The sequence below is a fragment of the Phaethon aethereus genome (assembly GCF_964289735.1).
Source record: "Phaethon aethereus genome assembly, chromosome: 4".
NCBI classification, from domain to species: Eukaryota; Metazoa; Chordata; class Aves; order Phaethontiformes; family Phaethontidae; genus Phaethon; species Phaethon aethereus.
Window position 1 is genome coordinate 18,289,317 of NC_138578.1, and position 27,762 is coordinate 18,317,078.

At 38.9% G+C, this 27,762-nt stretch overlaps 1 protein-coding gene across 1 annotated transcript in view; it reads right to left on the minus strand.

Moving 5' to 3' along the window:
• WDFY3 (WD repeat and FYVE domain containing 3) overlaps positions 1-27,762 on the minus strand; it is a gene marked incomplete at both ends in the record, with an annotated part of 122,509 nt that overhangs the window by 19,029 nt on the left and 75,718 nt on the right. Inside the window, 22 exons of the mRNA XM_081999315.1 lie at positions 445-564; positions 933-987; positions 1,530-1,610; positions 1,977-2,062; positions 2,438-2,558; positions 2,817-2,965; positions 3,745-3,908; positions 4,127-4,295; positions 6,628-6,681; positions 7,528-7,755; positions 8,761-8,838; positions 10,289-10,446; positions 11,916-12,098; positions 12,964-13,073; positions 13,904-14,133; positions 15,243-15,403; positions 16,955-17,054; positions 18,772-19,005; positions 20,969-21,148; positions 23,064-23,198; positions 24,480-24,715; positions 27,403-27,620. Coding sequence (XP_081855441.1) covers positions 445-564; positions 933-987; positions 1,530-1,610; positions 1,977-2,062; positions 2,438-2,558; positions 2,817-2,965; positions 3,745-3,908; positions 4,127-4,295; positions 6,628-6,681; positions 7,528-7,755; positions 8,761-8,838; positions 10,289-10,446; positions 11,916-12,098; positions 12,964-13,073; positions 13,904-14,133; positions 15,243-15,403; positions 16,955-17,054; positions 18,772-19,005; positions 20,969-21,148; positions 23,064-23,198; positions 24,480-24,715; positions 27,403-27,620 — 3,250 coding nt within the window. The remainder of the gene's footprint in view (positions 1-444; positions 565-932; positions 988-1,529; positions 1,611-1,976; positions 2,063-2,437; positions 2,559-2,816; positions 2,966-3,744; positions 3,909-4,126; positions 4,296-6,627; positions 6,682-7,527; positions 7,756-8,760; positions 8,839-10,288; positions 10,447-11,915; positions 12,099-12,963; positions 13,074-13,903; positions 14,134-15,242; positions 15,404-16,954; positions 17,055-18,771; positions 19,006-20,968; positions 21,149-23,063; positions 23,199-24,479; positions 24,716-27,402; positions 27,621-27,762) is intronic.

The window sequence follows — 27,762 nt, forward strand, 5'->3', positions numbered from 1 at the left end:
AGCATGCTTTCTCTGTGGGCATAACGTCCTTCAGGATATTCAGTAGAAAGTTAATGCAAAGACTTACAGGAACTGTTGCAACATAGAGAGGCAACTGCCTTAGAACAAGGTATGTATCCTGGTCCCTCACCTGTGCACAGTCCAATAACATCTGTAAAATCAGCGCAGGCAAGGACCTGCCCACAAGGAACAGCCAAGAACCTTTAATATCCTACCCACTGATAAGTGGGAGGAACATCACAAATAGATTAAATCAAGCAACTGGTGATAAAGATAAGCCTTGGTTTTACCAAGGCTGTATGAGCCAGCTGTAATACCCGATCAAACAACTGGTGATAAAGATAAGCCTTGGTTTTACCAAGGCTGTATGAGCCAGCTGTAATACCTGCAAAACCTCCAACACATAAAAGATTACTGACAAGGCTTACAAGATACTGTATTTACCTCTGAATCGTAGTCTGCGAGGATCCAGGGAAAGACAGGGTACTGCATGAGATCATTATAGGATCTGCCCGCCAAAGTGTTTAAGTGCATCAGGTACTGGAAGTTACTGATTTCTCCTCTCTTAGGGAAGACAGATAACAGCACTGTAAAGTGTTCACTTCACAACAATCAAATGTCTATGCTGCCACACTGTCAAGGTGTTCAACTCTCCCCAAACATACAAAACTCAATTCAGTATTACAATGCTCATTCTACTTTTACCACAGTCCCTCCCCTTGGATTGTCAACAGTAAAACCATTTCCTATTTGATGATGAAATCATGAAATAATACAAACTAAAATGCTGAGACATACTTTCTATAGTAGTATATTCCACCTGTTTGAGTAAGAGGATGCAACTTACGTGCACTGCTTAATTACGTATCACTACAAAATGTGGAATTTAATAAAAAAAAAAAACAAACAAACCTCAAAGTTTTCATACTTACTTCCCATCTTTGAGTAACAGATTTTTCTCCCACTAAAGTGCTAAGCAAGCCAGACCTAGTGGGAAGAAGGAAATGCATTTTCTGACTTAGTAGTAAGATCTGGGTTACATCTTCACAATACAATCCAACATTCTAAGATTAAAACTTGAAAATTGTAACATCAGAAAAACAAGGCTTTGTTCCTTTTTGCTTTAGCAGTGTCTTTTTTTATTTCTAAACACAGACTGTTAAAATTATGCATGTTAATTATACAATTCAGTGCAAGTACAAATGTATCTAACAGGGTGCTATGAGGAAAATATCTTTAACAACTATGACAAATCTGATAGCTTTGGCATTCCAATTCCTTTCAGAATGTATCAGTATATGCATAATGTTAATCCATTTATTAAGAATTAGTAAGAAGATATACCAATGCTGCCAATGATATTAGTACGTTTAAAATAACTGGAGCACAACAACACTAGTTTTTTATTTTGGTAATGCCCAATTTTAAATAGAGGTTGCAGTACTCTCCAGTGAATCCTGACCTTAACGCAAGCACCATTTATGTGAAACTGATGAGCTATAGAGCTTGTGAGGAACAGAATCACCTACCCTTGCTCTACGCTGGTGTTTGGTCTCTGCCCAGACACTGACTCCGAACTGTCAGTTAGAGATGGCACCACAGCCAAAAACCTGCATCAGCAGTTAAAAGGAGATTAAGATCAGTGTTTCTGTCCGTGGCATGTCTACTCCTTAAAGTGCGTTTAGTACAGTTACAGACTTCATTTTGAGCAGCTACATAACTGCTTCAACAAAACTGGAATGGCCCTTTTCTCACAGAATGCATACCGCAAGTTCCACATGCAGGCACCGGCGCTTCATTAGTGCTTCCTGGTAGTTGTTCTGTGCAGCACTACGCTGCTCTCAGGTCACCCACTGCCTACCACCCGTCACTCTTGCAACCTGCTTCTGGTTGTTAGGTCACTGTAGGCTCAAATGTGGCTCAACACAGACATTTGCAACCATTCAGATTAAATGTTCTAACTTATTTTACAATACCTTTGATAAACTTTGTTTCTAACCCCTTTTTGGAAAGCTAGAAGATAGTTCCGTCCGTCTCCTGAGAAAACTTCAATTGCAATTGGCTGAAAACAGAGAGGACAAATCCATGTCAACACTAACACATTTACTCATCATCTCCAAAGGTCAGGTGTACACCAGTTTAGTCATACTGTGCTACATCTGACACCAAATTATGGTGAAGCTGACTTTGCTTAGCGCAGACAGACGTTTTATTTTTGGAACACTAAGATTCACTAATACACCAAATAAACTAAACCATGGTAAGCCAATTGTCCAAAACCAAGAATGCCCAAATAAGCACTTCAATTTCAAGACATTGAGTAACTTCACTTTCCAAACACCCATCAGTTATGTATTTATTGTGCCTTTTAAAAATTATAACATTGTCAAAAAATTACAAAGTTTGCTCCTCAATGCAAATACAGTGTTCAAGTTACCTGCAAAAGATATCTCCTTTTATGTACTTCCTTGATATCTTCATACGCAAAAATACTGCATGTTCTTTTGAGTTGACTTGGACCTTGCCTTGCTCCCCTCGGTATAATTGGCTCATGCATCCTGTAAATGAGCATAAACAGACAAGAGAGAAGTGATTAAAAAGATGATAAGTTAAAAGACTTATTTTCTTAATTCATATGAGAGTTCAGTTATAGAAACAGCTGATTTTCACATACTACATTAAGCAATTTGTGAGCACAGAGGAAACTGCTCCTGAGGTCTTTCTGAATCTGACATTATTTTGGAGTTGACTCCTCTCATTAAATACTTCTTGTTCAGCTATTAAAGGTTGAGGAAACTCTCTATTAATCTACTCACTTTGGAGGCAGTGTCTCAATATCACGTATTTCTCTAGTGGCTGTCATGGTAAATCCATCAATGACATAAAAGTGTTCTTTCCCAAAGAGAAGCAGCCCTTCGCTGGTGTCAAGGCCCTGAACCCGAGCACAGCGGTACATATGCTGAATCTGTAATGAAAAGCAGACAGTTAGTGAAAGCAGGTTAATGAGCTCAGGCTCAGATCGTTGCTTTATTAGAGCAAGCCCCAGACACTGTTTTATCACTTGTAGATACAAGAAAAATTCTGCTATTTTCCCCCTTAATCAGAGATATACTTAATGCCTGCAATTAGCAATTGGGAAGGGAGTTAAATAAAGCCTCCTCCGTATGATATAGATTTATATATTTACCAACTTATCCACTCACACCATGCCTCTTGAGCATATTTTAGAACCTGTAGCCCACTCAACTATGATCACAAATGTATTTACTGGTATACTTTAGACAGACAAAGTCTGAAATACCAAATATGCAGCACAGTCATTCAACGCTGTTCTTGGGGATAAAGTTATCAAGGTTTTTCATTCTAATGAAGGGAACAATTAATTATAGACAGTCTGCCAGGTTCAGTATTTATATTTTCAACATATATTTTCCGTCTGGACTCATTAAGCCAACAGGCTTAATAATCCAAGCATAGGATAGCTCGCAGCGTTCATTTCAGGACAGGTTCTTTTTTCCCTAGCAGGCAGAAGGAAAGAAAAAGACTGTTTCCAGTACAGGGTTTTCAGCTCAGGATCTCTTTGAACCATAACACACATTTGGCTTCAAGGAAGAAGTGGATGAAATATTAAGCAAATTCAGCTGAAGATCAGGGAATGTATTTAGGACATTTATTCATGCTTGCAACATGTAATGCAGAGATTCCAATATAGTAAGTGCTTAGTCTGTTTGAAGTACACAGTACCTTCTCTCCTTCTTCGAGAAGTCGAAGCAAAGTTGTATTGTCAGTCTTCTCCTCTTCATCAATCGAACTCCCCTCAACAATTTGATCCTGTGATTGGTCCTGGTTCTCATCATCTCCTCCATCAGGAGCAGAGCGAGATCGTTTCAGTGGAGGCTTCACCAGGCCTGGAAAAGAAGAATAGAGATAGATAAATAAAAATCTGACACACAAAAAAATTCATTTCGCAAAACCTACAGAACTTTGAAATTACTGATCCAATTCCAAGACAGAAAAATAAGAGTCCTACAGGATCCTTATGCTTATCTTAATGCAAACTGCATGAAAAGATACAAAGGCAGATAAATTTAAAGAAAACAGTTCAAGACAGAACAAACAATCAAACCTTTGACTCTTGCAATAGTGTCCTCCCCATGCTCTGGCTCCTGCTGAGTTGTTTCACCCACTGTATTCTCTTCTATAGCATCCTGAAAGACTGCAGGGTTTCCAGAAGCCAGGCGCATGTAGTACTCCTTACTGTCATAACTTATAGCTCTTCGGTAACGAGCAGGTTTCTTGGAAATAATTGAAGAAATTGCTTGGTCAGTCAACTCCTCACTCGCTTCAGTGAACGTGTTTCAGGAATACTGTTGTGCAGCACAGTGCATGCCCATCAAGTGTTTTGTGCGTGCTCAGTCATACATGAACACATACAGAAACAAGAGACTTCAGTAGATGTAATCTGTCAGCTAATTTGAAAGGGAGCTATTCAGCCACTCAGGAAATAACAGGATTGCAGAAATGCCTGCAGATAAACCTACAACATGGGAAATAAGAAGTGTGGCCAGTATTTTATGAACTGTCACAAAAGTCTGGGATACTTGAGCTTAAAATTGGTAGATCAGATGGCCACTGTATCATATTTCATAATTCCCTACAACATATGCAGCTTATTTGTTAGCTAGCTGACTTCTTTGCTAGGCAATAGTTTGAATAAAAAATTACCTCAAGGAAAGATACAGATATGTGGTAGTTGATATGAACTAAAAGCAGCCAGGGACTGGTGTTAGGGTTCAGAAATTCCTAATTAATTGAGTTGTTTCTTTTTTAGTAAAGAGTCTGATGGTTTGTGGTCAGGAGACTGGCACAAGAGTATCCATTTAACCAAAGTAATTCTTGGAGCACCGTTTGTACCTTTGGGTGATGACAATGGATTATAATATGTTTCATTATGGTGATGGTGTTTGTTGTTGTTTGGTGGGGTTTTGTTTGTTTGGCGTTGTTTTTTTTGAAGGTTTTTTGAGGGTTGGGTTGTTTTTTTTTTTACCTCTGTCTGTCCTATGCCCCACCTAATTCTTACGTTATGTCAAGCTAAGAACGTTCCTCACTATTATGGAGGCAACATTTGAAGTAGAAGAACTAAATGAGGACAATAAATATGTCAGAATGATCACAGGAGACACAGACGAAGACAAAAGAGGTATTAAAGAGCCAAGAACCCTTCTGAAATTAAAATACATTCATGATGCACATGGATGGATGAAAACCCATTTATTTTATACTGCAGTCGAAAACTTTCTTCTCTTTGCTATTTACTGTGTTGACTACTGTTTAACCCCACCCTCAAACTCTAGAAAGCTTTGTGAATGTGTTCAGTTCTCCATCACAAATACTTCTTTTTTAGCATTATTTCTGATGAATTTCAAAACTATGTTGGGATAATTACAAAATATTATAAATCCAGTTCAATGTAGAGTATCACTGCCATTTCAGTCAAGATTTTCCCTTGTCCGCTTTTGCAGTAATAACTGAAAATACATAAAATGTGATTCTTTTGTTGTTGTTGTTGTTCATCTGTATAATAGTATAGTGGGAAACTAAATGACCCATAAAATCAAACTAGCTTTATTACAAGTGGATGCTTAGGATGACAAAGAGATTAAGATCAGCAACAGGGAGATTTATTATTTCAGGTCACTGATTTATTATTTAAGGCACTGTGATCCGATTTGTTCATTTATGTTCAACTAAGTGTTCACTCCTTATGACCACAAAAATACTACTTAAATGATGCTTAAAACCTCTGTGGAAACAACTTATTTATAGCCTACAAAGAGAAATCCCAACTAGCACTGCTAACATGAAGAAAGGAAAACAGTAACAATTTATATTAGATATTCTGTATAATAGAATTACTTTCATTTATATGTATTAGTTTACTGTTGACTGTAATTCAAAATGAGTGAACGCACACTACACACTGTACTTAGTGATGGGCAAGACTGCAAATGAAATTCAGCAGAGAAGCAGCCTAATACTGAAATACTTGCAGAGCAGCCACTTCCAAACAAGTCTGTTCTTTTCAAGGCAGGATTCATATTTTTTAAAGATGTGTATATTTCATTAATAATAAAAATGAGGAGCTGAGTCAGCTAAGACAAAATTAATCTGGCCTTGAACAAAATTAGGCCTGTTGCAGCCCGTTACAACCAAAAAGGAGAAAAACTGCTCACCAGATCTTCTCTTAGAAAGAAACACTTACTTTCCCAGTAAGTGCTTCCAAGCGATCATGTTGCCCATTACTAAACATGTTCCACCGACCATTAGTTCAGATCCCAAAGCCACAACACTTCACACAGTGAGAACAGTGAGAGCACAGCCCAACACAGCCTGTTAGTGTGCAGCGAAGAAGGTAAGATCTACAGAAAGTTTTATTAGGTGAAGGTTGAGAGCACAATAACGTCTTCTAACACGATTACTGAAAACACCTTTAGGCCTGGAAATATTTACTGAAAGAGCAAGTTGAAAGCCAAACGTAGAAGCCTTGTTAAGATTGCCTAACATGCAGGAAGAAAAAAAGTTGTATTTATTTTACATTCTCTCACGTCAGTGTACTTGTTTCTTTACCTTTTGAGGAATGGTATCATCAGCTGTCTCAGGAAGTCTACTTGTGAAGTCAGACTGAAAACAGGGCATCAATTATATAAGCATCAGAGAAGGAACACTTTTGAGAAGAACATATGATGGCATGTTCTCCACTTCATGTGAATTAGACTGTCACTACAGCTATTGTGAGTCAGATTGCAAGTAAACAAATATATCTAATGGTTTAAAACTGGTTGTACGCTATTTTTTGTTTGCTTGTCTTAAGTACTTTGAAGAAAAAACTCCTGCATGCATACGTGCATGCCTAAAAAGACACAAGACTGCTCCATTTCTTAAAAACGGTGTTCCAAAACTAACATGAACTAGCTGCCAAGCTTTCAAAGGCCGCGTGCATTTCTGCTACACAGCCCATGTTCCTGTTTGCAGACAAATGAAAGTACAGTTCACAAACAGACCCAAACAAAGGCTCGTAGCCTGTTTGAGCCCATTTGGTTTTTTCTTTTTTTTTTTCTTCTTCCCCCCCCCCCCCCCCGATCACTGTTTACCACATTATCTAGCATAAGGTTGAGAACTCAGACTGAAACCTCACATAGTTACGGTACTTCTCAGCCTCTAGAGGCTTATGAAGATGCCTCTGCTGTTCACTGGCATGATCACTTAACTGATGCAAGCACACCTTATCTTATGTTGCAATTGCTAGCCTTCAAGCTCAATTAGTTTTGAGCCAAGTGGTTCAGTCCCTTCCCTAAACACACTATGAAAAACAACTGGACCTTACCAACCATTCAGGACGTACAGACAGAACACTAAGTAATAGCAGCAGTGTAAAACATGTTTCTTAAGAGGAACTTATAAAAAAAAAAAAAAAAGGATTTTACAACAGGGCATAAAATTACTCATCACAAAATCTTGAATACTTACCAGCAAATTTGTTTCTTGCTCAGCTTCAGGCATGTAGGGATACTGAATGTAAAACATGTCATTTCGCACCATCTTCTTCCTCATTCTGCAGGGACCCTCAGTCATCTCCAACATCCACTTGTCAAGATGGGAGCCAATGGGGGGACCCCACAGACCTCGCTCTCGTAGTAACTCGTATTCAATTTGAGACCACTCTTCTGTCACATATTTTAACGCGTTCTGCTGACGCTGAATACAAAGACATTTGTATATGCATCAGGAGTGATGCTTTTAAGCCTGTGTCTGATGTAAGCACACATTACAGAAAAATGTGGAATCATTCATAATTCTAGTAGCATTTTCTAGTATGCCTTAATGAGATTTCTGGTGTCAGTTACCAGAAAAGCAGGGTTCATATTGTAATCTTCTCAACAAAAAAGGAAAGAAAAGAGAATAAAAGCTCTGCTTTTGGTTTGTATCATTAATTGAATGTATTTCTAAATGGCAAATATGAAAGAAATGTAACACTAATCCACTCTCTTTGAAAAAGGATTTTAAGAATAAAACAAAAAAAATCGTCTTGGAGGCCTTGCCTGCTTGTATTTACACTGGAAAAAGAAGTAAAATGAAGCAAAGTTGGTTGTTTGTTTTAACTAATTGCTTTCAATGACTTGTTTCTCTTGAAAGCTGATTTCTTAAGATTTAGAGCATGAAGCTCAGCAACTAGTTTGAACCAAAGGTCTTTGAGGATGTTTGGAAGAAACTGCAAGGTGCAATGATTTCATTCTGGAAGGCACAGAGCAGCCACTTATTGCTGCATGACTTGGGAACAGTACCATAAAATTTTCTTTGTGTTACTATAAAAGTAGTGTTTGTACACAATGCTTCTCCACATCTTCTCTTACATTTTTGTACAATGTTTTAGAAAGACAGCATATTCTAGCATATTTCCAATCCAACTCTTTTTTTTTAACATTTCTAAGGAAAGACTACTTAAGCTTCTTGGAAAAAAAATTAGATTTAGCATGTAATATTGTACAAGAGTTTTCGTCTACAACCAGATGAAAATTAGTTTCCTCATCAGTTTCTTTGATTGCATTTAAAAAATGCTTAAAAATAACAACTGTATCTAAACATTCAAGCATTTGACCAATGACAATCTAATATTTTACAAGCCCCATACTGAGAAGCAGGAACAGTATAACCTAACAGGTCAAATTATCAGTGTCAGGTAATTAATCTGCTGAGACATACCTCCTGATACTCCTTATACTGCATATCGACCAGGTCCCGAACCACTGCAATGTGAGTAAACATCCACTGGGAAATTTCCTAATACAAAGGTGAGAGGACAGAATGACTTTTTGGCAAATCAGGTTTTGTTTGAATGAAAAGCCTATGAATACATCACCTTACTGAATTTGCTCACAAAGACTAGTTTCTTAAAAAAAAACAACAAACAAAAAACCCCAAAAAACTTAGATGATGAATTTCAAACTACTCTATACAACAATACTTAAGGTTTTGTTTTGTTTGGGGTTTTGTTTTCTTTCTTTTTTTTTTTTTTTTTAAGTCAGTATATTCATGTATAGGAATATTCTTTAAAAGAAACTGGCACACATTTCCAAACACATGACGAACAGTTCAGAACATTCCCAAACAGCCAAAGATTGGCACTCACAAATATTACTACTTTTCCCTGTTTCCATTTAAGTAGTATTTTGTGGATGCTGCCTAGTTTGTTTGAAATCCTCAAGACTCCCAACACTCCTCACTCTGTACTGGAATATACCTGTTTTCAGTTATTGCTCCCTCTGCTGACACAGCTAGCAACGGTTCCCGTCAGCTCAGTTTGCAAGTTTCTTCCTTTTCATTTTAACATGTATGCCTGCTCACCAGGAAAAGGACTGACAGCACTGAGAATTCTTCATTTTATCAAAGCCACTCAATAATTTTCAGACCAGTAAGAGAACTGGCAACGTATTTTCTCACAGGACACAAACTCCTGAGTTACACATTTCCTTGTGGCAGGAATACAGCTGCCCCCCTTGATCCAACATCTCCCCAGTGTTTCAAGTGCTAAATACAGTAAGAACTCAATCCCCCAAAACTTTCAAACACTCCTCTTACCTTTTTTTTCAACTGCCCAAATAATTCATACTAAATCCTTGCAATGTCCCACCAAGTACTGTCCTACTGAGAGCACTACTGCTGTGCTACTCTGGTCTAACTTTTTAAATTTTTTTTTTTTTTTTTCCCAAGCAAGCAGATTTGTAAAGCAAATGTCCAGTTCTACCATCACCTATTGCTTTGCTGAACTCTTCTCTGTAGCACAATAAAAACAGTGCAAAGAAATGTTTGTTTAGTCATGATACATATACATTCATATAAGAATGTTCCGAAACCACATAATGTTGGGGGCAGAATGGAAGAAAGGACAAGCATCTGTCTCACAGCTTCCATTTCAGAGTGGTATTGCAAACTGAACTTAAGACCCAGACTAGCAAAGCAATAAAGCTTATATGTAACCAGAAGCACCTGAGCAGCCTCACCAACAACAAAGAGTTTAACTCTTGGCTTAATGTTACAGATATGCAGGTGCATCTACTAGATTAGGACATGCAGAAGCAAGATGCCCAGTCTGAATATTCAAAAAGGGGAAAACCAAACACCAAATATCATTTCACACACCACAGGATTCCTTACATTGGGATACTTACCGCAAACTCTGAACATACATTGCTGCATTTTAGATTGCGTGTTATTAACTGACAGAAATTACCTGTGTAGAGAGATTGTGTTTATTGAGGCCACTCTCCTTGCGGTTTCTCCTGGAACCGGTCAGTTTAGAGAGACCGAACCCACTGCTAACTCGTGAAAGTTTGGACTGTGTGGTTGGAACCAAAGCCTCCCCTCTACTGATGCATTTCTTCTCATGAGCTGAAAAAAAAAGAGGAAGTGTTGGGAGCACTTTTTGCTACGTTTTGGATTTGGGATGAGAAAATGTTGATAACATGTTGATGTTTTGAGTTGTTGCTAAGTAGTCAAGGAAAGTCCAGCTTCTGGTGCTGGCCTGCCAGTGAGCAGGCTGGGGGTGCACGGGGAGCTGGGAGGGGACACAGCCAGGACAGCTGACCCAGGCTGGCCAAAGGGATATTCCATACCATATGACGCCATGCTCAGTATATAAAGCTGGGACGAAGAAGGAGGACGGGGTGGAGGGATGTTTGAAGTTATGGCGTCTGTCTTCCCAAGAAACCACTACGTGTGATGCAGCCCTGCTTTCCTGGAAATGGCCGAACACGTGCCTCCCATGGGGAGTGGTGAATGGATTCCTTGTTTTGCTTTGCTTGTGTGCACGGCTTTTGCTTTACCTATTAAACTGTCTTTATGTCAGACCATTAATTTCCTCACTTTTACTCTTCCAATTCTCTCCCCCGTTCCACTGTGGGGGAGTGAGCGAGCAGCTGCGTGGGGCTTAGTTGCTGGCTGGGGCTAAACCACGACAACCGCTACTACTTTCTTATAGCAATAATTTCTCCAAAGATCATTCACTCTACTCAGAACATTGCTGCAAACATACTGACTGTCAGTGAGATACTGGAAACTTGAGCAAACATCAGCCAGGGACAAAACACATTTCTAGAGAAAATACATTCTAGAGAAATACAGAGACTGCAAAAACAAGTATTCCAAAGTTTCCAAAAATGCTTTCTGTACATCCAGGTTAGCCTCAATTACTTTAGAGCTGGGTAATCATCAAAGGAGTCGTGTCTATGGAATTTTATTATCTGCTGCCTAAACTCTCACTATTTCAATCCAGCAGCAGTTGACCTTCTTTTTTACACGGCCACAGAGGTAACTCGTGCTTAACTTCTCGCCCACCGGGATTCCAAGGTCCTTTTCCTGCAAAGCTGCTTCCTAGGCTGCACAGATTTCCCAGCCAAGGAGAAGTCATAGCATCACTGCTGCTAGAGGAGGACTGCTCAGTCACACATTTACAATCCTATCATCGGACAGAGAGTTTGCAGGCTGCACCCAGACATGCTCAAGAGGGGTCTGGAACATCAAATCCTAAGAATGGTGACACAGGTCATCCCAAACCAAGTGTTCCTTGGAAGGAACTAAATGACTCCAACACTGTAATCCACAATATGCTATTTGGTGCATGCTGATCACAACCATAGGACATTGCTGAGACCACTGACAGTGAATAAAGGTCCTGTGTGCAGTGGAATGTAAGTATATCCTATATATGGTCCATATTCTGAATGAGAGATGTTAAACAGTGAAAGTTTATAGTACTTACCACTACACAAAAGCTAAGCCTGTATTAAACCATCTAGTTCATATGGTTCACTTCAGACAAATCTACCATTCAGGACAGAAAAGTCCTCAGTTACACTTACCCAAATGATTTTGCCAACACTTTAAACTTGCTTCCTCAATAAAGGGTCTTGCAACAGTTATATCCACTTGGCCACGATCATTGACAGGTAGCGTCACTTTGAAAACTTCTTCTAAAACCTGTTTTTTACTATGGATCAGCTCTGTCCACACTCTGTTTATGGCTTTTAAAAGAAGCTGGCGACCTGCATAGGTACAAAATCACAAACAGCAAGGTCTCTACAGTGCTTACAGAATTGGTATTTTTACAGTAGTGAACTGAATAATTTCTGCAATTATACTCTAGTTTCTTCCCCTCTTGCATGACTTGTGAAATGCCTTTGGCCAGACTATCTTTTTTTGCCATTTATATGCTATCAGAAAGTATTTAATGGTTAATTTTGGCAATTTTTTCTCTGTGAATCTGAAACATGGGCTCTGATTAGTTGTGATTCTTCTCCCACATCCATCTATTGACAAAATGAGATTAAAAAAATCTTATAGAAGTATATGTCTATGAACAGCTATACAAGGCAATACATACATTATGCTTTAATATTTTTACATATGATTGTGTGCATAAGTACACACCTGCATAAATATTAAATATATACATGTAAGAAAAAAAAGTAATCACTGAATCCTTTCTTCCACAGGTAGTTCATAAACTTCCTTTGAGTGAAAGATCCTGAGGATGCCACTGAATAATAATTTTACAGCTTATGCCAATTATTTCTTACCTATGCTCATGAAAGATTCAGCTGACACAAAACCATGGTGCACACTTAGTATGACTTATTTCCATTGCATTCAACTCAGTGCATGTAAAGCAGTATTTCTAATTCTGGAGCGTGTCCAGAAAACAATGAAGAGCTCTTGATATTTTAACAAAACAATAACTTATCTTGGATATGTCTGTCTCTGTATTTCTAAGCATTTTTTCATCTATTTTTAATATATTTTTATATACACCCCCCCCCCAGCCCTAAGAGTAACTGGAGTGAAAGATCAGTGATAACAATACAGAATTGGCATTAGCAGACATCTGTGGCTTTGTCACTCTCAGATTACCTTCGCTGACATCTTGATTGTAGACTCCATCTGGTTCTATATCAGAGGGGATCATAATATGCCAAGTTGTCATCCTGGCTTCTGCTTCCAATCCAAACCCATCAACGTTGCTACAAATACAACATGAATTAACAACAACCAGAAGAAAAGAAACGAAGAAGCTAAAGCATTTGATTCCCTGTGACAGTATCACAAAGATTAATATGTGCTACCACAGCAATGTACCTTCACTTCTGTCCACTTGAGTTCTGATAATCTGTGGTCACAAACTGAACTTAAGCTTTATGAAAAATGACACGCCATGGACACTGACGTTGCTAGATTTGAAGAAATGCAAAACAACTGAAGTCACAAATCGAGAACATTAGGGTTCTTCCCAAGTGTCTTTGGATGCAACACAAGCTGTACATGTTTTTGGAAAGAAAAAATGAAAATGCCAGGCAGGCATTTGCAGCAATGCAGAAAAGTGAGTGTCTACAGCATTGGTCACAGGCATCAGATTTAATGCCTGACCGGACTTATTGAATGCTATACATCCAAGTACTAGGATACAGAATTTGTATGAAATGATTCAATAGACAATAAATCTAGTGACAGACCTCTTTGACTATTAATTACTTAGCACCAGCGTTTCCTTCTACCTTGAAAACATTTCAAATTATCAAAGCATAACAACAAAATGGTTTGATAAGCACTTGTGTCAGTATTTTAAAACACCTCTGTAAAAGGAGGTAATAATGTTCTCTACACTTGGGCTCTTCAAACCTAATTCTGTTTCATCATTTAAGCTTGCTTGCATTTCACTGGCTGGAAAGTTACAAGCAGTTATCCAGAATTTGCTGACTTATTTGCAAGGTGAATGTCATTGCTGAGAGAGAGCAGATCATTTTAATACTTCACAGCCCTGGTTCTGGAATGAACTTCTGTCTGAGATACTTACCTTCCCACGTGCAGATTAATCAAGCAGTGAGCTAGGCAGCTGATGAACTCTTGATCGTGATTTCCAGGTCCCAAAATTAAGTTTCTGTTCACAGTGAGGACCCTTAGGGAATCAAGGAGAGCCACTTGCTGAGGAACAGTTTTGTGTGCCCTTGAGAACTGATACAAGATGGTCCTGTTCAGGCAGTGATAAATAGCATCCAGCGATAGTCCCTGAGATCTTCTTTTTGACTGTAAAAGTAAAAAAAAACAAACCCAAAACCCCAACAACCATTATCCGATAGTAGCAGAAAATCAATTTACTGGCACACAGTATTCCCTTGAATTGACCAATGCTCATTTTTCAAAATAGGTATTTTACCAAAACCGTCAATTCCATTAATTTCAAGGACAGAAATGACATTAATACATGATGATACAGTTATAATATCTATAAAGACGCTGCTGATTTCTAACAGTAAAAGTCTTCTAACAATCTCCAATAAAAGTGCATGAGGAGGCTTCCCAAAAATGTCAAGGTAAATTTAGGAAGCTTCACAAAAATCATGTGAGATAAATTTTGTTGTTTATTGTCCTGGTTTCAACTGGGATAGGGTCCATTTCCTTCCTGATAGCTGGTATAGTGCTGTGTTTTGGATTTGGGGTGAAAATAATGTTGATAAAATACTGATGTTTTTAGTTGTTGCTAAGCAGTCAGGGAATTTTCAGCCTCCCATGCTCTGGCCTGCCAGTGAGAAGGTGGGGGGTGCACAGGAAGCTGGGAGGGGACACAGCCAGGACAGCTGACCCAAACTGGCCGAAGGGATATTCTATACCATACGACATCATGCTCAGTATATAAACTGGGGGAGTTGGCTGGGGAGGTGCCATGACTCAGGAACTAACTGGGCATCGGTCAGTAGGTGCTGTGCATCAGTTCTTTTGTATATTCTTTTATCTTTTTTTTTTTCCCTGTCCTATTAAACTGTCTTTATCTCTTCATGAGTTCTATCTTTTTTCTGATTCTCTCCCTGATCCTGCTAGGGAGGGAGGTGAGTGAACGGCTGTGTGGTTGTTTCAGCTACCTGCTGGGTTAAACCACAACATCTATTGTGGAGGATTTCTAAAAAATAATGTAATCTGAAAGCAGTTTTTATTCAACTGCCCCATATTAAAAGCACTCCACACTGGCAAGATATGCTAGGAAAGCTCAGTGAAGAGGAAACCTGGGGAAGAAAAGCATACTTCTATGCTTATCTGACATGCCTCACTAGTGGGTTGCTCAGCAACCTTACTCCATGGATTTTAACATAACCTGCGAAAATGTTTTTGCAAGCAGGTTAATAGAATAACGCTGTTACCTGTGCAATGAGCTGTATTATGAAGTCCACAAGAAGTTTGGATTCTTTGTTGAACATGCCCTGCCAGAGCTTATCTACCACACGCTGTGTAAAATAAAAGACATTGTTCACCAGCACTTGGTAGCTTCCTCCACTTGTTATAGGCAGAGATGCATCTTCACCTAAGTAATAAAAAAACCCAATTCTCTTCATTTATCAGAAAAACCACATCTGCATAAATACATTCACATTAGCCTGGGCTTTCTAGACTTCTGTAAAAGAGAAAAAGACTCAGTCAAAGAAAAAGCTAAAACCTCATGACTTCCCTACAATGATCTTTAGTGGTAAGCGAACATTTGAAATCAACAGTGACAAAGACCTAAAAAAGGGAGGCTGGGGCAGAAAGAGTGCAGAAAAAATGGTACTCTTGTGATCCCAAGGCATCATATTTATGTGTGATCCCCTTTTTCAACTGCAGCTGCATGTGTGCAGAACCACCTGCAGCTTTTTTAAACTATACATTTGCTTTTTCAGAAGGAACAGAATGCTTTTAAACACCTTGAGATGAGAAGTGATATCAGCTAACATTACTTCTCCCTCGCTGTTCTTCGCTTAATAAAACTGAGAGTCAATGGGCATCAGCTGCATGCGTCTGTATGTACGTAGATGTCAGTCCAGCTATATTAAAAGAAGCTTGAAAAGTGCAAGTGCTTACATTAAAAACAAACAAACAAACCAAACATCAGTGGTGTTGATTTTGCTGGAGGTTCAGCTACATATTTCACCTGTTGCCTCATCTGTGCATTAAGCAACTGATAGCATTGCACCCAGAGGAAGCTGGCAAAACCTTGAAGAAGGAATGCCTGGGGAAACCAAAGTCCTGCTCTTGGGTTGCACAGAAGTACTTGTAAGGGCAGGAGACTCTTCTGAGAACCTGGCCCAAAGCTTCATGTAACATGATTCTGGATTTATTTTATTAATGCACTGCACCCAGAGAAAGACAAGTCATTGCTGTGGCAAGAAAGGGAGAGCCTTACAAGCACTTTTGAACAGAAATGCCTGCTGCCCCATGACAGCTAGGATGGAAACAGAGCAGACCTAGAGCTCCTGAGCAGTCCAGCAGGCCACCATGAAACCTGACTGGGCACCTGAGCAGTGATATTCTTATAGGCCTCTTCATGATCATCTAAACCCATGTTCTGGTGTGACAGCCTACCCTACTAACACCCAAGTTACAAGCTTCTAATTCTCTTCCTGTCCATTTATTAACTGGATCAATGGAGTGCTAATCCCAGAGGTTTTTTTTCTGAGGTGCTGCATTCCTAATAAAACTAGAGTAGGAGGAAATGGAAACAAAGTTAACTTTTAAAAAACAAAGTCCCACCAGTGATAAATTGACAAGAGCTCCAGATCCTCTACCAAGGCAAGAAGGACAAGAGAGATGATGCAAGATCCAGTTTCAGTTGTTTTTGATGTAATTGCAATTTGTCTGGCTTACATATCCAAAAGATTCATGCCATATAGTTTTTTGAATAATCTATTTTACAGCTTTGGCACAATCAAGATAGTGTGGGAACATGCAAATCACAGCAACACCATTTACACACCAAAGGAAAGGAAAAGAATAAAGACAATACAGTTGTAACAAACCAGGACACTAATAAAGAAAAAGTTAAATAATCAAAACCTTTTACTCAAATCCATAGACTGATAACTGAACTTTGTTATATTACCCAGTAAAACATCAGCTGCAAGTAAATGGTCCATCACTCCATCCAAAACGTATGTCTGAAACTCCTTCTGCTGTGTTCGTGTTGATCTTTCAGGGGAAGCCTGATAAAAGAAATACGATGTTAAGATAATTAATATCTCTGAGTGAGCAAAAAGAGGGAGGGGGAGGGTGTTCTAGGTGAATTTCTCTTTTCTCAGCTCTCGTGAACTAGGTTTTTTTTCCTCCTAACTTCATCTCAAGTAAAAAGCCTTGGCTTTATTTAAAAATTTAATAATGCACTTCGAGTATATATTGTCTGTATGCAGGCTTAAGAATAGGCATTACTCCTACTTAAATCCAGTAAATTTACCTTCTGCCATAATAGGAGCTGGAAAAGAACGCATTCCAAAAAAAGGTGCACAAATCTCTTAACTAAACATATAGTTAAACTGTGATGTCCTCAGTTCACTCAGTCATCTCCTTGAGTAAGAACGAGTAAATAGGACAGATCAAACATGTAAGTTGATCATCACTTCTGTGTGGGGTTCTGCATATTACTACAGCAGCCTTGGTATAGTCATATAATAGATAGATGTGCTAAACCGTTCTAATTTCCTTTGCACTTAAAGGGGAAAATCATTTTAGTGCCTTGTGTTATTCAATGCATACATAATCACACCTAAATGAATGAACCACTTAAACAGTCCTAGAAAGCAACATAACATTAAGTCAACCTGCTTTGTCTCGCCCTGTAACAGTTCAGCAGTGTGTACATACCCAATTCTCTGTTTATGCCAAAGGGCCAGTAAGGATAAGAGATTAAAACAGCAGTAGGGCAACTGCAACCAATTGAACACGGCCTCAAATATGCTTCCTGATGTTTGCATATAACTGCATCTCCTGACAATTCATTTTTTACTTTGTGACAGCAAAGAGATGCCCAACTGCCCCAGGAATTTGTTAGGAAATACACAAGCATGGTCCAAAATTCCTACAGCTATCAAAAAAAAAAAAAATCAGGGAGACTCAGCAACACACAGATGAGGTAACAAACAGGTAGGTCAAGGGAGAATGTGAATTGACATGAACTGAACATTTCACAATACAGTGTCTGAAGAAGGTGTGGGCAGTTAAACAGTAACTGAACTCCTCATTCCCTGCCTCACCATTAACAGGAGGATGCTTTCTGCAGATGTCATGAACTTTAAAAGATAATTTACAAGAAGATAACACAGTTATTTTGTGAATTTTTATAGCATACGGCGCCATACGTCTTGCCACTTCATTTTAGCTAACATGAATAAAAAAGAAACAAAACGTTTATATTTCTGCAGGGACTTGCAGGGATTTTATATTTTCAATATAGCCAATACAGCTGTCATGGTCTGAAAGGTGTTTAACAAATGAATCATACTCCACAAAAATAAAACTTGAAGAAAGCTACAACTTCTCATGCTGCACTGTTGAACATCTAGTGTTGTAATCCACTGTGTTTCCAGACAGAAGGAGTCATTGGCTAAGATGCCAAACAAGATTATGGCTGCTCTAAAGTGAGGACAAAATAGAAATGAAACATTGACACAGCGTGCCCAGCTACTAACAGAGCCATTTCACCGGCCAAATGAAAGTTAAGGAGCCCACAAACAAAAGCAGTAGTAGGGCTGCGATGTAGAGCGGAGAACAGAGCATAGGAAGAAAAAAAGAAAACCAGCATGCAGACTGTCAGCTCAAGCACCTGAGATACTTCGAAAGGTAAGTAGAGGAAAGCATTTTAGGGAATAAAATGTCCCAGTAAGTTCAAATAATAAAAACAAAACACAAAACACAAAGAAACTGTACCTCTAGCAGAAGATCTACCAGTGGAGTCTGTTTGCTGGCTGGTGTGAGACATAAGTTATCAATTATCAGCACACGCATGAAGTCAAACACAAACTTCTTGGCAGGATGGTTGGTTAGGTATGTCTTGGTGCCAACATTGCAGTATTCTGACTGGCTCCTGTTCATGCCAGAATCAGCTGCAAAGGCTTTAAACTCTTCAGCTGGGGATCCAACGTCATCATCAAGATCAGTGACCTGTGGAAAACAGCATATTAAACTAACAGCAGTCTTCCCGCTACTCTATTCTTTACTTTTCTTTCTAAAGCTATTCACTTCACATTTTGCTTCTTAAAAAGCCTTCTTACAAGATTATGTTCAGGATCAGATCCCTAATACACAACAGGAGAAACATCCAAATTCTAGTTTCTGATTCCCAAGGCAAACAATAATCAGTGAAGACTGGCATAAGTTACGTAAGATAGAGATCACATTTCACATTCACTTAGCAACAAGAAGTACTTGGGCAATTTCTACATACTTTGCAAAAATAAATTTTCTCATTGCAAAAAATACAAGTTTTGAAAAAGTTTTTAACTAAAGCAGTTAAAATCAAGACAGAAGCCAACTAAAAAAGTCTACCAAGTTTACACGACAGAAAACAAAAAAAGGAACTGAGCCTTTTCTTTTTTTAATATGATACTTATTATTAGAGTGCAGTTATGGGTAAGCCAGTTTCCCAAAACCTCTCTTAAAAAAAAAAAATCTCTACAGCTTTCCTGTTTCTGATGAACAAGAACTTTGAGGGGCTAGCTCTTAAAGAGGACTGTAACGAAAGCGCAAACAGTAATGAAATCTGTCGAGTCCAAAAGACTGATTGTTTTTATGTAATGCCCTCCTCCAAATGCAAGAGGAGACAATATGATTTCCCTCAACAGACTTATCGCATCACCAGCTTACATGTGAAGTAACCAAATGTTTTGAACATTTGGTCTGCTTCAGTAGGAGAGTTTTCCCAAGGAATTAAGAGAAGCGTGAATGTGTACTCTCTCTGGTTTTAATAGCAATCTCAGAAAGGCTGAAAGATCAGTTAAGAATTCTCTCTCAATTTGGCTTGTATTGTTTTGGTGCAGGAACCTGGCTGTTATTCATCTATTTCACAAGGGATTGATTAGTTCTACACATTCAGGCAGAGGGAAATGCTGGAGAAGTAAACCAATTTGGAATCAAGAGAGCCCTCAAACAGCAAAGAGCTCAAGTTGTCAGGCAGCTACACAAAGTTTCAAGAGACCTAGCAGTTAAAGTAAAGTCTACTAAGAGATACAAGGCTCCTCTAAAAACTCTATACAGGTGAATGCCAAATCAACATTACCAGTTTATAAGTGGCACTTTTTTTTCTGAGCGCTCCTAGCATCTACTTCAAGTGTAAGTATAACTTAAAAGCAAAATAAACTATCTTTGAGAGACTCATCAGCACGCACCTTTAAAACACTGATCTCCCACTTTTATTGACAACAAAAAGATAGCGTGCCACTGGTATGTATTTCCTGAAGTATTTTATCATAATTTCCTTAGTTCTAGCGCTTGCCAACCTGTAGCCTAACTATCCTTCCATGTTCTTAGTAAATTTACTTTTAGACACTGGCTAACAATAACTGGTTGCTTCCTTTCCATTCATATTCTAGAAATAGTATCATTTGTAAAGGACACTAAGCTCAAAGAACACTTCAGGCAGCAATGCGAGCAAAGTTGAATTCACACCCTCTCCCGGCTTGAACTCCATAGTTCCAGGTAATACAAGAATGCTGTTTTGTGGTTAAGCTGCAATAGAAGTGGAAAGTGGGAGGAAAAAGAAGTACTAAATTTTATCACATCCTCCAGAGCAGAGGGCAGAAAGTATAGGCTGACTCAGGCTCTTTTGCTTTTGTAACTCTGAGCTAACACTGTTCATATGATTGCAAATAATGGTCTACTAGAAAAAAAATAAACCGTGTACATTCCCCCTAAAATGCAGTTTCAGGTGTCACTGCACAGCAACTGCCCCTCAGTTGAACTTCTTTCAGTTCCAAACCCAAAGTACAAAACCACCATCCCAGCCTTTACAATGACCTCTTTCTTACAGGGTAAGTAGATCTTTATCTTTGAACGACTGTTATGTGATAAATCCTCAAAAGTAACATTCAGGAGAAAAATGAAACAGCTAACTAGTTGGATTTCCTACCATCTCAGAGTAAGGTCGTATGTTGAAAGGAAATACTGTTGCTGCCAGCGCACACAGGAACTCTGGACTCATCCACAAGGAAATGAGGTCCGGCACATTGTGATACAAATATCTAAAGAACTGCATCAAGGTGACAGGATACTCTCGAAGCCAAGAGCCTTCTTCCTCTGACTGCCAAGGCTGGGTTGAAAAACAAAGAGCACATTAGCACAGATAGCACTAGTTGCAGAATGCTCATTTCGGAAAGGAGCCACATAGGGTCAAATATGCAATCAAACACATTGTCAAACATGCAATGAAACATGTGATCAAAGATGAGGCCAAGTGTGACCAACCACGTGGACAAGCGCTTGTTCAAGCAGAGCAGAAATAAGTGACTTGAACATGTGGCCGAGCACATGACCAAGTATGAAAAATACATCCTGAGCACGGTAAATGTATGTTGGAGCACTTGCCAGAACACATGACCAAACATGTCTAGAACACATGACTGAAGACACAGTGTCTGAACACGTGATCTAATACCTGATCAAATAAGTGACAGAAAATGTCATCACCATGTGCCATCACCAAGCACATCACCAATATGTGACAAACCTGACCCAATGTGACAGAACACGTGTCTGAGCATGTCACCAGATGATGAACATGTGACCAAACATATGGCTAATATTGCCTCCAGAATGTGTGATGATTTAACAAGCCACCAACTTCTAACAAATACTTAACCACAAGTCCAAACTATGTGCCTGCAACAGGGAACAACAGAACATGCCATGAGAACATGTGTTCAGGCCATCTCAAATATGTGACTGAACACAGGGCTGCATGTCACCATATCATAAATGCATGAGAAGCGTGTAGCTGAACATGACAAGCACTACAATAGGACATGTCATGCCCTGATAAAACAGGCTGGAACAAGTTGCAACCACATGATGAAATGCAACCAGACACATGACTGAACAGCTGATAAACCCACAGCAGTAACACATGGCAGCCTAACACATGACAGTAACCCATGCCCACGCATGTGTTTGAGCACATCACAAACAGGAGACTGACCACATTTACAACACATGACTGATCATAAGACAAAACACGTGTTCTAACATGTAATGATTCAAAACATGTTGGTCAACATGACCTGATTCGTGTCAACCCAAAATGTGATGGCACAGCTGAACATACACCTGATGACACAGCACAAGAAAGCAAGGCAAGAGATAGCACATGTGTCTGAGCATGTCACAAATGTGTCCAAACAGATGAGGACCGAACACATGACAGAACAGGTCACCAGCAAGAGACAGAACACCTGACAACAGGAATGTGTACCGCAGCAGGTCACAAACACGTAACCAGTACACACATCCAGAAGACATTCAGAACATGGTAACATGGAGAGGCATGCAAGAAATGCTTCTCAGAGCATCTCGCAAACACATGAAGACCAAACAGGCAACAACTGAAAAGGTGCTGCTTTTCAAACGTTCCATGAGGTAATTTGCATCAGATAACACACTCTGGCTCCAAGGAAATACAAAATTTTCCCACTGAGAAACCAACTTTCACTATTCTTGACATTAGATTCAAAGATGAGAAGATAATACATTTTTCTGGCAGTAAATTCATTTCTTCCAGCATGTGGCTATTAATATTCAGGGAACCTCTCTGCATGTGGAAGATTCATGCACAAAATCTGCAACTCGCATAGCTCTGAGCAGATGGGATATAGAGTCTCAAACATTCCCTCACGATGTTAATCGGGAAAGAAATTCAAGGATCTCTGCCAAGGGCATTTTATCCTTCTGCTTTCTTGTTTTAATTGCAGCAAAACACAAAGCCAAGCCTTTTTGCAAAAAAGCAGCATTGATTTTGTGGCAACTAATATTTCTACAGATACGGAAGAATAAAGTAAGATATAATAACGCACTGACAATGATGGTTTTCGCCCAAGTATTATAAGCTTAACTCACAGCTGCGTTTGTCATGATACTAACAAAACCTCAACTTTTCTAATTTGGCTTTTGACCACATGGCAAACTCAAACAATTCTGTACATTCAAATACGAGGAAAATTTTTTATGCTTACGGAATTCAGCATGCTCCTCAGCATTCCCAGTAACAAGAAGGCAGCTTCTGTGCAAACACTGTGTATTGAAGAGGTAACTGTGCCACAGGAGGCAGGAACTCCAAATATGAATGTCCAAATAGAGTCTAAATCAAACTGTAAGAGGTGAAAGAGAAGAAAGAAGACATGAAATAATCCCTTTCTCCTGAGCTATTTGATACTGCTTTTTATTATATCTACAATAAGCTCATTCGGCAGTATCTAAAAAATGAATTGTTTCACATCCTCCAAATTTTATCCCTAAAAGCTTCATGTGAAGGTCATGTGTCACTGAAGAAAATGCCTTCTAACCAGGGGCTATCATAACTGCAACTCTTACCTTCTCAAAAGTATTTAAGTGTTTTGAAACAAGAGACCTGTCAGCACAAGTGCTGCACAATCACCTCAGTTTACTTTACTCATCTCTATCAGTAAAAACCACATGGTGTCTCATAGGAGGAAAAAAAAAAAAAAAAAAAAAGAAAACAAAGTCGCATTTTCCAGCAAGTCCAAAGGAATTAAATCAATTAAAAAATAAAAAAGGACGAAGTGTCCATCTCTAGCATGAAGAGTGCTACTGCTAAATATTTTAAATAGTTGAATATAGTTTTGATTTAATAGTGCCGTACTTCAGTACTGTAAGCAGGACGTGAGCTTCATGACTCTACTTCACTGTAGCACAGTGCTGAATGTTAAGTGTTCCTCTTGAGAAAACAGGCTGGCAGAATACCTCCTGGTCTGAAATGTTTACATTCTAGTTCCCACTGATAAATAAATATTAGCACTGCATCCATTCTAAACAGGCACCTTGTCTATCTGGAGTGTGGCTTTTCTCCATAAAGCACTATACTAAGGATTCCTAGGACTCTGTTGTAGATCATATAATATCCACCCATTTATACACAATTAAAACAAGTCCAAAATCAACCTGCTCCAAATAAGAACAATAAACGTTTTCCAGCAACAGCTGAGATGATCCCCTACAAAACCACAGAGATTTTCTGAAATAAAAGCTACCTTGTTTTGTCTGTAACCTTGTGAACTCCCTTTAACACAGCAACTCCCTAGTTCTTAAAAAAAAAAAACTGAACAAAAACAATAAAACAAGCAAAAAATTATGCCCCCTTCAATGCCCACACCATGCCAGCTCAAACCAGGGATCTGCTTCTCCTTTGACCCCAAAACAGACCAGAGAGACACTAGCGACAGCTATGTCACAACAGGCTGCCTACCACATACTCCCACCGTACCTTGTCATCCCACCCCAAACAGCTCAGCACTAAACACCACATCATGACTGTCCGTCAGCTGCGGAGAAGAAGGAGGGGGCCTGGTTAATCCATTATTTTCTTTCACGACAGACAGAATTACATTTACATCTTGCTAGATAATCCCTACCTGGCAACCCTGATTACATCGGCTGCTGATGACAGGTGCACTGACCTGCAGGTTTTCAGGCAGTTCAGTGACTGGCTGCTGCAGGAAAAGGGCCATGAGGAGGAAATAGAGCGCAGGTACGTTAGTGTGCTTCGGGAGAAGCGACTGCAGAATGGGAAAGCCTGGGAAGTGACAAGCATCCCGGTTAATCTCCCGGACCGTCGATCTGCCACCAGCGCTCCTGCCGACGTTGAACCCTAAGATGAAAAAAAATACAAAAAGCCAACAATGTTAATAGGGAAATGCCTGTGACGCTCACTCTTACTCAAGGAGTGACCTTGAGAGGGTACCTCCTCAGAAATTCATGCTGTAAAAAATGAATATGTACATACAGATAATCACACACATATTACATAATTCTGCTTCAGATGTCTAATTGTTTTAATCAATTAAAAAAAAAAAAAAGGAAATTATTGCCTTCCTGTACCACATAGATGACACTGCTCCATACAGACTGCTTAATGCTACCGCATAAACACACAGATCCATTTTCTGACCATGATCACAGTTTCAGACTTTTAAAACACCCAAGCTTCTGAAAAAAGATATTTCTCTGGCTAAGGGAAGTATCAGCTTAATCTCAGTTACAGATTTATATTAACAAGCAGCAATCCCATGGACCATTTAAGTTGATGGGTGCTTAATTTGTTTCCAAAGATGTCTCAGGGGCATCTTGTTTCAGCTGTTTTGTTACTGATTAATCAGCTGGTATGAAACATTAAATGCTCTTATTTTATCTTAAGTGCTGCCAGAGGCACAAAACTCACATTTTGTGACCCTGCTCTACCTAGGTATTTCATTTTCCTATTAAAAAAAAAAAAGAAAAAAATTACATCAGGGTGGCAGAAGCGCTTATTTTCAAGTAGAGGAGGAGGCAGGAAGACAGTTCAGTCTTCACATCAGCACAGACAGTGAGCCATTCTTCTGACACTGCCACAGATCAGTGTGTTTTTCTGAGGCTCTAATACAGACATTCTTTCCACCAGAAACTGACTTTTTAAACAGAAAACATCTACCAGGTATCAGACTAATGAAATTTTGCTTCAAAGTTGCAGGAATTCCATCAGTATTCTTTAAGAAAAATGGTTCGGATCTGATTTCATGAGAAATTTTGGAGCCAATGTGTTGAAATTTATTAAAAGACACAGGTTATGAAAATTAAATAATCTGTCAGTATCATTTGATGAGACACAAGTTTAAAAGTATCTGTTTGGTCAGAGTCAAGCTTGGTTCAATTAAAGTGATACTAAAAGAAGAAAAATAGGAAAACTCTACAAATGCTCTCCAAATGTGATCATAAATCAAAATCTCATTTTGTGACCGAAGAAAATTTTTATCTTACTGAACATTTAAAGCGGATACTGAATAAACAACAGTCAATCCCCTAAAATACCAAGGTACATACATGCAAGGCATATGTTAAGGCATATGCAAAAATTGTTTCTTTTATAAAATACAGGACCTTAATCAGAATTAGTCAAGCAACAGATGCTACAGGATGTTAACAATAAATGTTTGCACGTGTAATATAGTTTTAGAAAACCTGTTTTTCTTAACTTTCCTAATTCATTAATAATGCAAAGAACCACCCTCTGTTCCTACTTGAATATCCTGAGGGATATATTATAAGAAACCACTGTAAATAGACTTCCTAGACAGTTTTATTTTTGCAAAAAACAAGAAGATAGCATAAGATACTCTGATAGATTTCTAAGAGACAAAGCTGAAAAAAATGGACTTTATATTTTCATTTCAGGAAAAGCTGTCTTCCTGAAGTAAGATCGCTTCAACAACACTTCACAATTATTTCCTTATAATAAACCAATCCAGAAAAATCTTTAGTGCAGAAACATCACAAACTGCTGCAACACAGAGAGGTGGCTCCTTGTATAGTCATTTTAAGAACAACAATTAAGTTGGAAGTACTATTAATACCACCACCCTGATCTAAAGCCTACTCAAGCTTGTGAAAGATTCCCATTTAATGTCAATGGGTTTGCATCAGGGTCTGAATGGACATTCATCTGAAAAGCACTCTCTTATTTTGACTAAAAAACCCAGGCCCATGGGAAAGGGCCACTACACCTGTCTGAAATAATGGATGTCAAGCCTGTGCAGACACTTGGAGATGCATTTCAGACAGCTTGGAGATACTCAAAATGGGTCTTGTAGCACTAAAGCCTTATACGCTGAATTCTAGAACACGCAGAGTAACGGAAAGGTCTGATAACCTGTATAAATGAACCTTTAAGAACCCACAAATAAAGTCTTTAATAAGAGGGACAGTGCAAGTGCGCATGTGTGCAGAACAACACAGGAAAGGGAAGAGGAAAAGAAAGGCTGAGATGATACCATGGAACACAGAAATTCCCAAGATAGCAAAAATCCAAACTGGTACATCTAATTGGTACAGAACCCACTAGGCAAAGCAGCTCAGATGCAACACCGCATGATACTCTAACTAATAAATGTAAACAAAGGAGTAAATTTTACTGAATCTTTATTTCCTGCGTACATAAGGTGCTACACTATGCTGCCTTTGCATCTAGCTCAGATGTGCCTGCCCATGCGACATACTTAACCTTACCATAATGGTAATTGATTAGCTACGCAGGCTTTGTGCAGATGAGGTAAAACTGAACTACAATGAAATCTGTGCAATGTCAATTGAAGGGCAGTTTTGTAAAACTACTCCCTTTTGCTTAGACAATCTAACTCTTAGGTGTAAGAAAAATGAAGTGCAGAGGCATCTGATCGCAGCACAGACGGCAGTAACAGAAAGGATGCATCTGCTGGACAGTATTCATAATCATCCCCACCTCGAGACATACGCACACGCGCTCCCACACAATCCTTCAGTCATGAGAGGGCTGAGGTGCCATACCTAGCACAGTACCAATCTTATTGGTCAAGACAGAATCCGTCTGATCGAGCCAGCCTCCACCACTGAGACCCTCTTTAAATTTGATAAGGATGGACTGATTACTCAACAGGACCACAAGAATTCGCATAGCTGCTGTGACCGTGGTGGAATGCAGATGTTCTTCCATAAACATCATAATCCAATCAAAACCCAGTGTCTTGACCAGTTCTTCACAAGCCCTAATTAAAGAGAGGAAGAAAAAAAAAAGTAAAAAAAAAAAAAAAAAGTCACATTTTACAGTATTTAGTCTCCTACTAGATAGCAAAAATCAGTGTCCTCCACTATGGGCAAACATCAAGATTGTAGAAAATTCAGATCTAT